The sequence below is a fragment of the Chiloscyllium plagiosum genome, unplaced genomic scaffold, assembly GCF_037043375.1.
Source record: "Chiloscyllium plagiosum isolate Xiang-an unplaced genomic scaffold, Cpla_swu_hap1 HiC_scaffold_7, whole genome shotgun sequence".
Classification (NCBI taxonomy): Eukaryota; Metazoa; Chordata; class Chondrichthyes; order Orectolobiformes; family Hemiscylliidae; genus Chiloscyllium; species Chiloscyllium plagiosum.
This window is the reverse complement of record NW_028270145.1, coordinates 44131538-44147042: the sequence shown is the minus strand read 5'-3', so window position 1 is coordinate 44147042 and position 15505 is coordinate 44131538. Positions and strand designations below refer to the sequence as shown.

Below are 15505 nucleotides of genomic sequence, written 5' to 3'. Positions count from 1 at the left end.
TATCCACTGTGACTACAGATGTTTTTACCATTGTCGATAAGTGAGAGCACCTTGTATTTCTTTCCAACAACCTCGGCCCTCCTTTAAAAATCCAGCTTTCCAGTTTTGCTGTATGCACAATTCAGAACAAATCACTGTGACTACACCCACGTCATTTTATCCGAAAGCAATTGCATACTCCCTAATCCAAAAGTATCGCCTAAGTCCTTAGTCAAATTATACTCATATCTCAAACATAAATTTCTTTTCTCAAGTATACTTAATAACAGATGATCAAAACTTTCAAGAGGAGAGAATCCTAAAAGATCCACAACTTGATGACTGAAGATGTTTCCTCTCATCTCAGTCACAAACTACCACCCCCTTAATTGGAGGGGTGACCCTAGTTCTACACTAGTCAGCCAGAGGAAGCATTCTCTATAGCCCCTGAAGAATTTTATGATTCAATCACACCAACCCTAACTATGTGAAATGAAATGGACTATTGGGCTGAATCTATCAAATCACTTCCTGTAAGACAAACCCCACACTGAACCTCATGAACCTCTACTGCACCCTGTTCATAGCAAGGACATCCTTCTGGATGGAAAGAAACCAAAAGTATATGCAGTACTTCAAGTGCGGTCTCACTTAGGCCTTACAAAGCTGCAGTCAAAGTTCTTCACTACTATACCCAATTCTTCTGAAAGAAAAACAAATGCTTTCATAACTTTATAATTCTTGCTGTACCTGAATGCTAACTTTTAGTGGTTTGTGTAAAAATAAACTTGTACCTCTGAATGCCATTGTTTTCAGTCTTTCGTCACTTAAAACTCTGCTTTATTTCAATTCTTCCCTCCCAAACATCCTCACACTACATTCCATTTGCTCTTTCTGATTTATAACCTGTCTATATCCCTTTGCATAACTTACTAAATAGCTTTGTAATAATCAGCAAACGTGGACAGATTACACTCCTTAAATTGCTGAAGCTCTAGCAATGATCCTTGTGACACCAACCTAGTTACGGCCGGACAACAACCCATTAATTTTGACTGTTTTCTGTCCATTTGCTCATCTTCATTGAATGCTTAATTTATTAACCCCATAAACTCCAATTTCCTATTTTAGAACTGCAACACTCCAAGTCCTTTTAATTAGCTGTAAATTACACTGAGGTGCCCTAAATATATCAAAGATATTTTTTCTGTAAATATGAAATACAAATCTTTCATACCTTAAATGTGACATAAGAAAAAATCTTTTACAAGATAAAGGTAAGATTCTTGATGAACAACGTTCCAGTCTAAATAGACAATAATCATTTTAAACCGATCCAACCGTCTCTACCATAGTCCCCCACCCCATCAAACCCACAAAGGTGACAATATATTCAAAACAATCCTACATGGTCTTAAGGACTTAAACCCAATGGCTTGAATTTCCAATTGCAATTCTGTTCAAGATTATGAAGTGAGAAAGATAAAATTGAAATCGGGTGTGGAATGGAAAAATTCTTTTAAATTAAACATCCAAGATTCTGAAATAAATGCAAAGAACTGCAGATGTTGGGAATCCTCAGCAGCTATGGTAGTACCTGTGGGAGAGAAACAAAGTTGAAGCTTTGAGTCAAGCATGACTCTGCTTCAAAACTCTAAAGACAGAGTTACAAAGACGACAAGAATAGGTTATATTCAAATCAAAATTTTAATTCAGTTTCTCTCTCCATTGATGCTACCAGGTCAGCTGAATATTTCTCCAAAAAAATAGTTTGAGTTTTGTCACATTTTTGAAACAAAGAAAAATAAATTTAAACAGAATAAAGAAACCCAGACCCTACTACATGTTTCAGTACATCAAGTTACCATCAGAAATCAAGTACTTAGCATTACTCAATGTAATCTTGAACAACAAGACTACTTACGTGTACTTAGAAAATTGCACGTTGAAATGCATTTTGAAATTAATTATGAAAACTTTAAATCAATTATCTAAATGTCAATTCAAGTTCAGGTACATTGCAATTTTCATCAAAATTTCATAAGTCATGGAAGTTACATTATAAATCCATTCAAACTTGTTCAGTACTTACACTGTTGTTGCGAGTATCAACAACTGGAAACTTTTTGACAATGTATTTGACAGCAGATTCCAAGTTTTTGTCAATTAAGTATGAAGGTTTCGCCTTTGGATCCCCACATGCCTACAACAAAGAATAAAAATATAGACATTACAATGTCTTGGAGAGTCTTCCATTAATACTAAACAATTAAATGTTTGAGCAGTCAACCAGCAAACTAAGGATTTTAAGACCGCTTTCAGTGAACAGGTGACAGAATGAATAGGCAAGTGCAAGGGATCGTCACAACTGAAATATGCAATGGGAGATAGAGAACAAGAGATGTGCTACAGAAGTGTTATAGAACACAGTAGTATAGCAGAGAGTTAACTGGTTCACTCCTTAAAAAGAAAAATGCATAATTTAATCTAAGCACTACTAAGGTAGGGACTAAAAGAGGTTATTCAAAACTGGCAGATTGCAAACTTCAAACCTTATACATCATATTGCTTTCACACTGCTTTGTGAATGCTTTACATGCTCAATTTAAACCTAAAATATGTTAATAGGGGAACATTTTAAAGCAGTGCACACTTCTAAGTTTTGGTCTATCATCAAACATTTTCCCCTTGGAAAATAAGTTCCTTGCTGATCTCAAGAAATTATGTGTTTTTTTTCTTTCATTGTTGGGTGCTGTTTTGAAATGAAAGGTTTCAGTGGCATTCCTAAGGGGATGCAGAAGCATATGCATGTGACAGTTAGAAGGAACCAGATACAGCGTGTAACCCAATCTAAAAGTATGAAGCAAGAATCCGAACAGTTAATTTTATCTAGCCTTCTACTCAATGATTTTGAATGGCTCATTCAATGTCCTACGCGTTGTGAATCACAAAGAGAAAAGTCATGGGTGATGAGGCTGGTCTGATAGCAGAGGGAAGGTGAAAAGCTTTGCAAACCTTCCAAACTTGTCCTTGCTGTGGAAGCATTGTAACAGAAAAAGAGAACACATGTAAAACACAAGTTTCCAACATCTGACATGCGTCTGCACAAAATTTAGGGAACAATACTTTAAATGCCTAATGACATGTGTAAACAGAAAAAGTGCAGAGATTCAAGACAAGGAATCATAGAGAGATCAAATCATTGCCTGTCCATGTAAAACTTTAAGAGCAAGCTCCCTGACATGCACTTGCATGCACTTCAGTTTAGCTGTGGAGTCTCAAATTTATGAAATTTATACTAATTTGGCACCATACAGGAAGATAGATTGCTAAATTATTATAATTCAGTCCACAGATTCAGAGACAGGAATGTGCATGCAAGATCACTTCAAAGGCAACATGAAGGACATCTGAGGAAGTCTGCAAGACCTCATTCATAGAATAATAAAGGCATTACATACAATTAATGACAGAATCTGGGCAGAAAATTTGAAGTTGCGAAAGAAAATGAGTTATAAAATAATTTGCAATCCTTTTGAAATGCTGAATGGTGTCTAATATGGATTGCAATAACAAAACTATTAACAGTTTCTTAAACCTGCAATTTTTTTTACCTCAATCATGATTTCATCATGAATGTTTCATATAATTTTAAACTTTAGGTACAAGTTACTAAATGTCCTTAAATATTGTAATTGAAGAAATATTTGACTATACAAAATAACAAACATGAACAAGTTACTTACAACATGCAGTTTCATACAAACAATAATGTGGTTTATGGTCACTATATTTTCTTTTCTTTCTCATATACTGACATAAAGAGAGCTGTTTGACATCTGTAATGTCATGCTTTCATGTAAACTGTACATGCTTTTACAGCAGCACTGCTCAAGGGACGTGTATAAATATAAATTGTAACAAAACGTACTGCTTACATTTGTGCCTGCCTAAGGTTGCCTACATTCACAGACAAAAGTAACATTTTTGTTCTGAAGGCATTTCAGAATCATAACAGGATGCAATTATGGTCATAAAGCATCAGACTACCAAGACCAAATGGCAATCACATGTGCATTGATTTGAACTAACTGCAAATAAGTAGATTGTTATCTTGTGGAAACAGAGAATTGCACTTTCAGCTAAAGGAATTCAGGTTTACCCCATCCACCAGCAGTCATTTCTTAATACATGTGCAACTAAATAAATCAGTAACCAATTAAAATTGTAAGTTTTGCATCAATAAATGTTGAGAATGGAAAATTAAATTTTTTAACAATAACCTGCACTAAGTACAATTTAACATTGTATGCCAAAACTTGATCAGGAAGTGTTAAGGACAATCTTTTAGGGAAAAATAGAAGTAAAGGCAGAGAACCTCAAAGGGGGATCTCCAAAAGCTTTGGGCTTTAGCAGCTGGAAGCACCACCACAAAGAGGAGTGCAAATATCAGAGAGGGGTAAGGTCACAGACAGATTTCAAAACAAGAATCTTAAAACTGTCGCACTGTTTACCCAGGAGCAACTGTAGATCTGCAAGCACAGGGATTATGGGCCAACAGAACTTGGTTCAAGTAATGACCTGAGCAGTAAGGTCATAAATAGTCAACATTAGCTTTACAAAACTTGGAATGAGAAGCTGGCCAGGAGTAGTGAAATATTCGAGTAAAGAGATAGCAAAGGTAAGTATGGATGAGGGTTCAAGAGAAAATTAGAGGTGTTTTGCTCAAACAGAGCTTTAGAAGGCAGTAGAGGAGGAGTCTTCAAATATTTTTAAATGATAAAGTAGATAGATTGTTGTTAGGCAGGGTAATCAAAAGTTGTCTGAAGTAGACGAAATGTGGAATTTAAAACAAACAGACCAGCCACAACCCTATTGAATGGCAAAGCAGATTTTACATGCTGAATAGTGTACTGCTGCTCCTATTTCTAATGTTCATTATCCTACCTCAGATTTAAATCAAAAATACATCAAGCATATTTGCTACAAGCATTTAAAAACTTACTCAAATGTGAAACTGGTAGCTGTGTTATGGAGACCTCTCTCAGTTGATAAACTATTGCATCGATTGATGGTATTCTAAACCAAGCGTTACTGGGCTGAAATTGGAATTGGATGACTTATCACCACACTTCTCTGCATGAGCTTCCAGAATATCCGCTAATATGAAAATAAGGTATTTGCTTTTGATGAGCTGTGGCTGACTGTATTGGCATTCTGGTTTTGATGACACTGACTCCTTAAATGACATCTCCTCACTTGGCCATATATTCCACCAATTTCCCTACCCACTATGGTGGCCACTATCAAATTTACAGGCCTGATGTCCTCCAACCTCACTGATACCATCTTCATCTTTGAGCTTCTTGGCTTGTTTCACTCCACTCACCACCTTTCAAAATCCCCCTTCTGTGCTGTATACCTACAGTACCAATTCTCTTGGAGTGACATCACGGTTTCCCTCCCTCAGCCTCCACATCAAGTGACTTCTCACTCATACCGTTTTCAATTTCTATCTCAGCCAGCTGGACACTTGATATTTTGCAAGCATTCAATGGTGATTGTGCTCTCTCCTCTGAATTTCTCCCTTAATCGCTCTTTCCACATAAACTCCCATATTCACAGCCATAAAGAAGCTAAAACATTTCCAACTTTTGTTGCCTATGGTACAATCAGGGATACATACTCAATGAAAAGTGCCACAATCCTCTCAAAGGCAGATGTCTCAAGTTTGTCAGCACTCCTCCAATATGGCTTTGTTTGCTTCAACAAGTTGGAAAACAACTGCATTTCCAAGTATTACCATATGACTTTGCCTTAGGAAGGAAATTCCAGGATTTGTGGATGAAGCTACAATAGATGGACTGCAGCAGCTCACCACCTTCTCAAGGGCAACTAGAGACAGGCAACCAGTTGATGCCGACATCCCATGAGTGAATAAGCTTGCCGGAGTCAGATAACCGGGAAGCTGCCCAAAGCTCCTCTATTACGATGCTAAGTGTGAGATGAAGATCTTAAATATCAGTTGTCACACATGGAAGCCACTAGCTGATGACAGAGTAATGTGCTGACACTCCCATAGGCTGGCATGACCACAAACACCAGTGGCCACAACCACCAGTGGCCAATGTCAAACAATGTTGCAATTTCATGGAGCCTGCCTCTCAAGGATTGGTCCCTTCAGCCGTCAACAAATTGCATCATATGAAGCCACATCACTCAAAATGGTTGTCATTTGCATGTCTCTCATCTTTCAGAGGGTAAGATGCCAACAACAATCCCTTCATCTACCCAGCTCTCATGTTCTTCCTCTTCCCTTCGTGCTAATTACAGCACACATCTTTGACAATGATCAGTTTCTTCTTTACCTCTGCATCCACATTTCCATCCTAATGATATTTTCACTGTCTCTGCTGCAATTTACTTCCAAGTACCCTCAATGATCTGGACTTGGCTCTTGACCAGGAGCTCCCAACATGCTCAAACATATCCTTGTCTCCATCTTTCATGTCACAGTAAAATCAGAACTCTTTCATCACCTACATATAACCTGACTCCATTCAATCAAGATGTGTGAATGCATAAGAAACCACTGGTTCTAGCCATTCACCATCATAAGGTCCACATAAAGCACTGTTAGGTCCTGTTTGCATTTGCCGAAGTACCATTCCAGGCTCATGAAGAATTCAAATATAACCCCCCACTTAGTTGCTGTACTACACAAACTTTCTTGAATGTTTTGCTACCCAACTCCAGATTTAAAAAAAAGAGATTGCTAGCATTAAAAAAGGGATATAAAAAGGAGGGGGCACAATATCTGTTCAAGAATGATCTATGACATTGTATGGGCTCAACTGAATTAAAAAGGAGCTATCACACTCCTGGGAATTATTCCCCCAAACTGTCAGAGGGAGCATGAAAAACAAATGTGCAGGCAAACCACAAAATTAATAAAGATAGTATAGTAATCATGGAGGATTTCAGTATTAAATGGGATAGAATTAGTGTAAAAGGCAGAGATGAAATCTTAAACACTTTCAAAACAAACTTTACAGCCAAAAGGCAGCAAGTCCAATAAAAAGGTCATGTTGCGGCTGTACAGGATGTTGGTTAGGCCATTGTTGGAATATTGCGTGCAATTCTGGTCTTCTTCCTATCGGAAGAACGTTGTGAAACTTGAAAGGGTTTAGAAAAGATTTACAAGGATGTTGCCAGGGTTCGAGGATTTGAGCTATAGGGAGAGGCTGAACAGGCTGGGGCTGTTTTCCCTGGAGTGTCAGAGGCTGAGGGGGTGACCTTATAGAGGTTTACAAAATTATGAATGGCAAGGACAGGATAAATGGACAAAGTCTTTTCCCTGGGGTGGGGGAGTCCAGAACTAGAGGGCATCGGTTTAGGGTGAGAGGGAAAAGATGTAAAAGAGGCCTAAGGGGCAACTTCTTCACACAGAGGGTGGTAAGTGTATGGAATGAGCTGCCAGAGGAAGTGGAGGAGGCTGGTACAATTGCAACATTTAAAAGGCATTTGGATGGGTATATGAATAAGAAGGGTTTGGAGGGATATGGGCCAGGTGCTGGCAGGTGGGACTAGATTGGGTTGAGATGTCTGGTCAGCATGGACGAGTTGGACCAAAGGTTCTGTTTCCGTGCTGTACATCTCTATGACTCTATGATTCTAGATGGGGGACAGTTTGTTTCAATGAATGAAGCTGCACTCGTGGTAAAGAGTACTAGTTGTATAGCACTTTTGATGCAAGTGATGCTAATTCTGCCAAGTTTAGATAACTTATGGAAAAATACAAAAGCTAGGCCATTTCATATGTAATGAAAAGCAAGTGCTGACTGGTTGGGTCTTAACTGGCTTGGAGATTAGACCAAAACAGTTAACTCTCAGATCAGACAGATAGATTGGTCAGCATTTTGCTTTGGGATGCAGGGGAGTTCGTCTCCATGATCTGTTCTATTGAAAAAGTTGCACTGTTTGTACAAATTCCTTTCGCCTACACAAAGAGAACAGCAGCAGCACAGCACAGCAGAGTGAACCTGGGAATGAACAGCAGCAGCAGCTACCAGATAAACACCTGGGAAGTAGTGTTAGTCAGAATGGGACTGGTTTAGAGACGAAGTGAGTAGTGTCAGGAGGAAAATAAAGTATTTTTGTCGTTACAGTTTGTTAGGAATAAACAAACAGCGATAGTGGGAAGTATGATTTTGACGAGTATTGGGTAAGGTTGTGTAATTGATTCCTTTAAGTTGTTGCTGAAAAGCACAGCAAGGTCAGGCAGCATCCGAGGAGCAGGAAAATCGATGTTTCGGGCAAAAGCCCTTCATCAGGATATTTCCTGATGAAGGGCTTTTGCTCATAACGTCGATTTTCCTGCTCCTCGGATGCTGCCTGACCTGTTGTGCTTTTCCAGCACCACTCTGATCTAAACTCTGGTTTCCAGCATCTGCAGTCCTCACTTTTACCTCCTTTAAATTGTTGTCTGCAGTTCATACGATATAAAAGAGCAGATAAACTCAGCCCTGTAGAATGCTCCTCCTGCAATGTTCGGAAATCAGGGACACTTCCAATGTCTTTGCTGACTATCTCTGTGGCAAGTGTGTTCAGCTACACATGGAGCACCCATGAGGCTAAGCATGTTGTGGACAGCATGTTTAGCTAATTAGTCACTCCACTGGTGAGAGCTACACTGACAGAAAAGAGTTAGATGGCCACCAGAAAGATGACGGTGGCACAGTGGTTCGCACTACTGCCTCAGGAGCGCCAGTGACCCGGGTTCAATTCCTGCCTCAGGCGACTGACTGTGTGGAGTTTGCACGTTCTCCCCGTGTCTGCGTGGGTTTCCTCTGGGTACTCCGGTTTCCTCCCACAATCCAAAAATGTGCAGGTTAGGTGAACTGGCCATGCTAAATTGCACAGTGTTAGGTGAAGGGGTAAGTGTAGGGGAATGGGTCTGGGTGGGTTGCACTTCGGCGGGTCGGTGTGGACTTGTTGGGTCGAAGGGCCTGTTCCCACACTGTAAGTAGTCTAATCTAATGAGTGAGTGTAGGCTGGCAATGCAGGAGTCCCCTGTAGCCATTTCTCTCTCTCCAACAGAATGCCTTTGATACTCCTGGAGGGAGAGACCTCTCAGGGAAAGCAACAGCAGCAGCCAAATCAGTGACACGACTGGCCCTGTTGTACAGCAGGGAGCGTCCAAGTGTAGGCAAGTGGAGTGATATTGGGCTGTATAGTTCAGGAGAAAGTGAGGTCTGCAGATGCTGGAGATCAGAGCTGAAAATGTGTTGCTGGAAAAGCGCAGGTCAGGCAGCATCCAGGGAACAGGAGAATCGACATTTTGGGCATACGCCTATGCCTGAAACGTCGATTCTCCTGTATAGTTCAGGGCACAGATAGGTGTTTCAGTAGTCAAAAGTGAGAGTCGACGATTGTGTGTTGTCTACCTGGTGCTGGATCAAGGATGTCTCTAAGAGGGCACAAGATAATCTGAGGGGAGAAAAAATGAGCAGCCAGAGGTTATGGTCCACATTAGTACTAAGGACATATGCAGAGAGAGAAATTGTCTTGCAAAGAGAGCTCAGGGAGTTAGGTGGGAAGTTGAAAAGCAAGATCTCTTTGGTCTCTTGGGGGCGGGATGGTGGCTCAGTGGTTAGCACTGCTGCCTCACAGCACCAGGGACCTGGGTTGAATTCCAGCTTTGGGTGACTGTGTGGAGTTTGCACATTCTCATGTCTGCGCGGGTTTCCTCCGGGTGCTCCAGTTTCCTCCCACAGTTCAAAGGCGCGCAGGTTAGGCGAATGGACTATGCTAAATTGCCAGTGTTCAGGGATGTGTAGGTTAGGTGCATTAGTCAAAGGTAAATATTGAGTAATAGGGTAAGGGGATAGGTCTGGATGGTTTACTCTTCAGAGGGTCGATGTGGACTAGTTGGGCCAAATAGCCTGTTTCCACACAGTAGGGATTCTAAAAAACGGCTGTAACATTGAGATTATTCACAGTGCTACATGCCAGTGAGGCCAGAAATACAAAGGTAATACAATTGAATGTGCTGCTAAAGAGCTGGTGTAGAAGGGATGAAATCATATCAGGATCAATGGGATCTCTTTCAGGGCAGGTGGGACCAGTACAAGGAGGACAGGTTGTGCGTAAACTGAAGGGGAACCAACATCCTGGCAGGAAGGTGTGCTACGGAGAGTTTAAATAGTGTGGCAGGGGGTTGGGAACCAGACCAGTAGGGCAGCATATGGAATGTTTGAAGAAGAGAGTGGTTAAATCAAAATTACAAATCACACAACACCAGGTTATAGTCCAGCAGGTTTAATTGGAAGCACTAGCTTTCAGAGTGCTGCTCCTTCATCAGATGGTTGGAGGACACAATTGTAAGACACAGAATTTATAGCAAAACTTTACTGTGATGTAACTGAAATTATACATTGAAAAATATCTTGACTGTTTGTTAAGTCTCTCATCTGTTAGAATGACCATGATAGTTTCACTTCTTTCATATGTAAATCACAATTTTTTTTTAAAAAAGTTACGTTCTCAGGTTAACTGCAACAATTGGTATCAGCCCAGATAAGATGTTAAGATGTTGAAGGCGTTAGCCCTCTGTGATCCCTGTCCATGCCATAACGTTTAGACTGATTTGAATCTAAAAAGTGAGTTAACAGAGTCTTACATGGATTCATGCAGTTTTTGAGCAAAGTACAATGCAACTCCACAAGTACAAATACTGGGGGGTGTCTCTCTCACAAACACCCACAACCCCCCACCCCAGACACATACACACACTCCCACATGCACTCAGAGACTTAGACCACTTTACACACACACACACTCATATACACTCACTCTCACAGACAGACAGTCACAAACCCCTATTCCAGACACACACAAACACACACACACACGTTTTTGGGGTGAATTTGTACTTACAAATTAACATTGTACTTTGCACAAATACTGCATGAATCCATGTAAGACTCTGTTAACTCATTTTTTAGATTAGAATCAGTCTAAACATTATGACACAGACAACAGAACACAGAGGGGCTAACACCTTCAACATATTATCTGGCTGATACCAATTGTTACAGTTAACCTGAGAACGTAACTTTTTAAAAATGTTTTGTGATTTACCTATGTAAGAAGTGAAACTATCATGATCATTCTAACAGATGAGAGACTTAACAAACAGTCAAGGTATTTTTCAATGTATAATTTCAGTTACATCACACTGTAAGCTTTTGCTATAAATTCTGTGACTTACAATTGTGTACTCCACAACCACCTGATGAAGGAGGCAGCACTCCGAAAGCTAGTGCTTCCCATTGAATCTGTTGGAATATAACCTAGTGCTGTGTAATTTTTAACTTTGTACACCCCAGTCCAACACCAGCATCTCCAAATCATGGTTAAATCAAGCAAGTATAATAGAAAGAGGAGGCAGAGCTGGGTTAATGAACACGGCAGGACGAGCAGTTGAAGTGATTTTATTTTAATTCAAGGAATGTAACAGATAAGACAAAGGAGTTTAGAGCCTGGATTAGAATGGGACTACAATCTGGGGGTCACAGAGGCTTGGTTGAGAAAAGGGGCAGGATTGGCAGCTCAATGTTCCAGAGTTTGTTTTAGGTGTGGTAGAGGGAGATGCAAAAAGGGGTGCAGGATTGCATTACTGATTAAAGACAATGTCACAGCTACACCAAGAGGGGGCATCTTGGAGTACTCATCCAGCAAGGCAATATAGGTAGGATTTAGGAATAAGAAACGTACAATCACTATGATGGGGTTATACTAGAAGTAGTTGTCGTTGCTCACTGAGTTGGAAGATTTGTTTTCAGACATTTCGTCACATACTAAGTAACATCATCTGAGAGCCTCCAGTGAAGTGCCGGTGTTACGTCCCACTTCCTATTTCTGGGTCTTGGTTTCTTAAGGTGGGTGATATCATTCCTGGTTCTTTTTCTCAGAGGACGGTAGATGGGGTCCAAATCAATTGATGGAGTTTTGGTTAGAATGCCAAGCCTCTAGGAATTCCCATGCGTGTCTGTTTAGCTTGTCCTACGATGGATGTGTTGTCCCAGTCAAAGTGGTGTCCTTCTTCGTCTGAAGGAAAGGATACTAGTGAGAGTGGGTCATGTCTTTTGGTGGCTAGTTGGTGTTCATGTCTCATGGTGTCTGTTTGTCCGATGCAGTGTTTGTTACAGTCCTTGCATGGTATTTTGTAAATGACATTCATTTTGCTGGTGGTTTGTATCGGGTTCTTTAGGTTCACTAGCCGGTATTTAATTGTGTTGGTAGATTTGTGGGCTACCATGATGCCAAGGGGTCTGAGTAGTTTGGAAGTCATTTCAGAGATGTCTTTGACGTAATGTAATGTGTTTAGAGTTTTCTCGGCATGCTGCATCTGCTTGTTTGGGTTTGTTATTGAGAAATGGATGGCACGGTGGCTCAGTGGTTAGCACTGCTGCCTTACAGCACCAGGGACCCAGGTTCAATTCCTGTCTCAGGCAACTGTCTGTGCGGAGTTTGCACATTCTCCCCATGTCTGTGTGGGTTTCCTCCCGGTGCTCCGGTTTCCTCCCACAATCCAAAGATGTGCAGGTTAGGTGAATTGGCCATGCTTTATTGCCCATAGTGTTAGGTGAAGGGGTAAATGTAGGGGAATGGGTCTGGGTGGGTTGCTCTTTGGAGGGTTGGTGTGGACTTGTTGGGCCGAAGGGTCTGTTTCCACACTAAGTAATCTAATCTAATTTAATCTAATCTAAAATCGGCGGACTGTGTTATTGTGTACCTGTTCTTCTGGAATACACTGTATAGGTATTTTTCCTCTACTGTTCGTAGTGCTTGGGTGCTGCAGAGTGTTGTGGCTTGTTGAAATAATGTCCGGATGCAGCTCCATTTGTGGGTGTTCAGATGATGATGCTGTAAGATTCCCAATGGCTAATGGGAATTAGAGGAACAGATATGTAAGCAGATCACGGAAAGATGTGGAAACAACAGGGTTGTGGTACTGGTGATTTTAATTTCCCCAGTATTCTTGCTATCCACCCTGTCTATACCTCTCATCATTTTGTAGGCCTCAGTCAAGTCCCCCCTCACCATTAGTCTTTCCAATGAAAATAATCCTCATCTACTCAACCTCGCCTCATAGCCAGCACCCTCCATATCAGGCAACATCCTGGTGAACCTCCTCAGCACACTTGCCAAAGCATCCACATCCTTTTAGTAATGTGGTGACCAGAATTGTACGCAGTATTCCAAATGTGGCCAAACCAAAGTCTTATATAAGTGTAACATGACCTGCCAACTCTTGTACTCAATACCCCATCTGATGAATGAAAGCATGCCATATGCCTTCTTGGACACTCTACTGACCTGCGATGCCACCTTCAGGGAACAATGGATCTGAATACTCAGATCTTTCTGTACATCAATTTTCCCCAGGACTTTTCCATTTACTGCACATTTTGGTCTTGAATTGTACCTTCCAAAATGCATCACCTCGCATTTGTCTGCATTGAACTCCATCTGCCATTTCTCTGCCCAACTCTCCAATCTATCTATCTATATTCTGCTGTATTCTCGGACAGTCCCCTTCACTACCTGCTACTCCACCAATCATAGCGTTATCTGCAAACTTGCTAATGAGGCAACCTACACCTTCCTCCAAATCATTTATGTATATCACAAACAACAGTGGTCCCTGCACAGATCTCTGTGGAATACCACTGGTCAGAGGTCTCCATTTTGAGACACTCCCTTCCACTACTACTGTCTCCTGCTGGCAACCAGTTCTCTACTCATCTAACTAGTACACCCTGAACCCCATTTGATTTCACCTTCTTCATCAGCATACCATACTTATCAAACACCATACTGAACTCCATGAATATGACATCTACATCCATTCCCTCAATCAACTTTGTCACCACTTCAAAGAATTCTATTAGGTTTGTAAGACATGACTTTCACTGCACAAAACAATGCTGCCTATCACCGATAAGCCCATTTTCTTCCAAATGGGAATAGATCCTATCCCCTCCGTATCTTCTCCAGCAGCTGCCCTATCAGTGACGTCAGGTTCACAGGTCTGTAATCACCTGAATTTTCCCTGCTACCCTTCTTAAACAAGGGGACAACATCAGCAATTCTCCAGTCCTCTGGGACCTTGTGTTCAAGGATGCTGCAAAGACATGTCAGAGCCCCAGCTATTTCCTCTCTCACTTCCCTCATTAACCTGGGATAGATTCCATCCGGACCTGGGGACCTGTCCACTGTAATACCTTTTAGAATACCCAACATTTCCGCCCTCATGTCGACTTTTAGAGTAATCCAACATCTATCCGTAACCTCAACATCCCACCATGTCCCTCTCCTCCGTGAATACAGATGCTAAGTACTCATTAATAGTCTCACCTATGTTCTCTGACTCATATCTTTCCTCCTTTGTCCTTGAGTGGCCCAACCCTCTCTCCCTTGTTACTCTTTCGCTCCTTACATATGAATAAAAGACTTCAGGGTTTTCCTTAACCCTGTTATAAGGATATCTCAAGGTCCCCATTTAGCCCTCTTAATTCCTTGTTTCAGATTGGCCCTACTTTCCCAATATTCTTCCAAACCTTTGTCTGTCCTCAGTCGCCTAGACCTTAAGTAAATATCCTTTTTCCTCTTAGCCAGTCTCACAATTTCACCTGTCATCCACGGTTCCCTAATTCTGCCATTTCTAGCCCTCATTTTCATAGGAATATACCTCTCCTGAACTATAATCAGTCTCTCTTTAAAAGCCTTCCACATATCAAATGTGGATTTCCCTTCAAACAGCTGCTCCCAATCTACATCCCCCAACATCTGCCAAATTTTGGTATAGTTGGCCTTCCCCCAATTTAGCACTCTTCCTTTAGGACCACTCTCATCTTTGTCCATGAGCATTCTAAACCTTATGGAACTGTGATCACTATTCCCAAAGTAATCCCCTACTGAAACGTCAAACACCTGGCCAGGTTCATTTCCCAACACCAGGTCCAGTATGGCCCATTCCCAAGTTGGACTATTTACATACTGATCGAGAAAACCCTCCTGGATGCTCCTTATAAGTTCTGCTCCATCCACACCTCTAACACTAAATGAATCCCAGTCAATTTTGGGAAAATTAAAATCTTCTATCACCACCACCCTTTTGCTCCTACATCTTTCCATGATCTCCCTATATATTTGTACATCTATCTCATGTTTGCTGTTGGAAGGCCTGTAGTGCAATCCCAACATTGCCACAGCACCCTTCCTATTTCTGAGCTCTGCCCATATTGCCTCACTGTTCAAGTCTTCCATATTGCCCTCCTTCAGCATAGCTGAGATATCCTCTCTGACCAGTAATGCAACTCCTCCACCCCTTTCACCTCCCTCTCCATCCCACCTGAAGCATTGCTATCCTGGGATATTTAGTTGCCAATTATGCCTTTCCCTCAAATAAGTCTCAGTAATAGTAATAGTTATTCCCAGTGACTAATCCAAGCCCTCA

The 15505-nt window shown here is 41.2% G+C and overlaps 1 protein-coding gene across 4 annotated transcripts in view; it reads right to left on the bottom strand.

Moving 5' to 3' along the window:
- Positions 1–15505, bottom strand: part of nckap1 (NCK-associated protein 1) — a 218777-nt gene that overhangs the window by 177924 nt on the left and 25348 nt on the right. For 2 of the 4 annotated variants that reach the window (XM_043693453.2, XM_043693454.2), the window contains exons 2-3: positions 2995–3012; positions 2072–2182 (exon numbers count right to left, since the gene is read on the bottom strand). In XM_043693453.2, coding sequence (XP_043549388.1) covers positions 2072–2182; positions 2995–3012 — 129 coding nt within the window. The remainder of the gene's footprint in view (positions 1–2071; positions 2183–2994; positions 3013–15505) is intronic. The other 2 variants (XM_043693456.2, XM_043693455.2) reach the window with 1 other exon arrangement.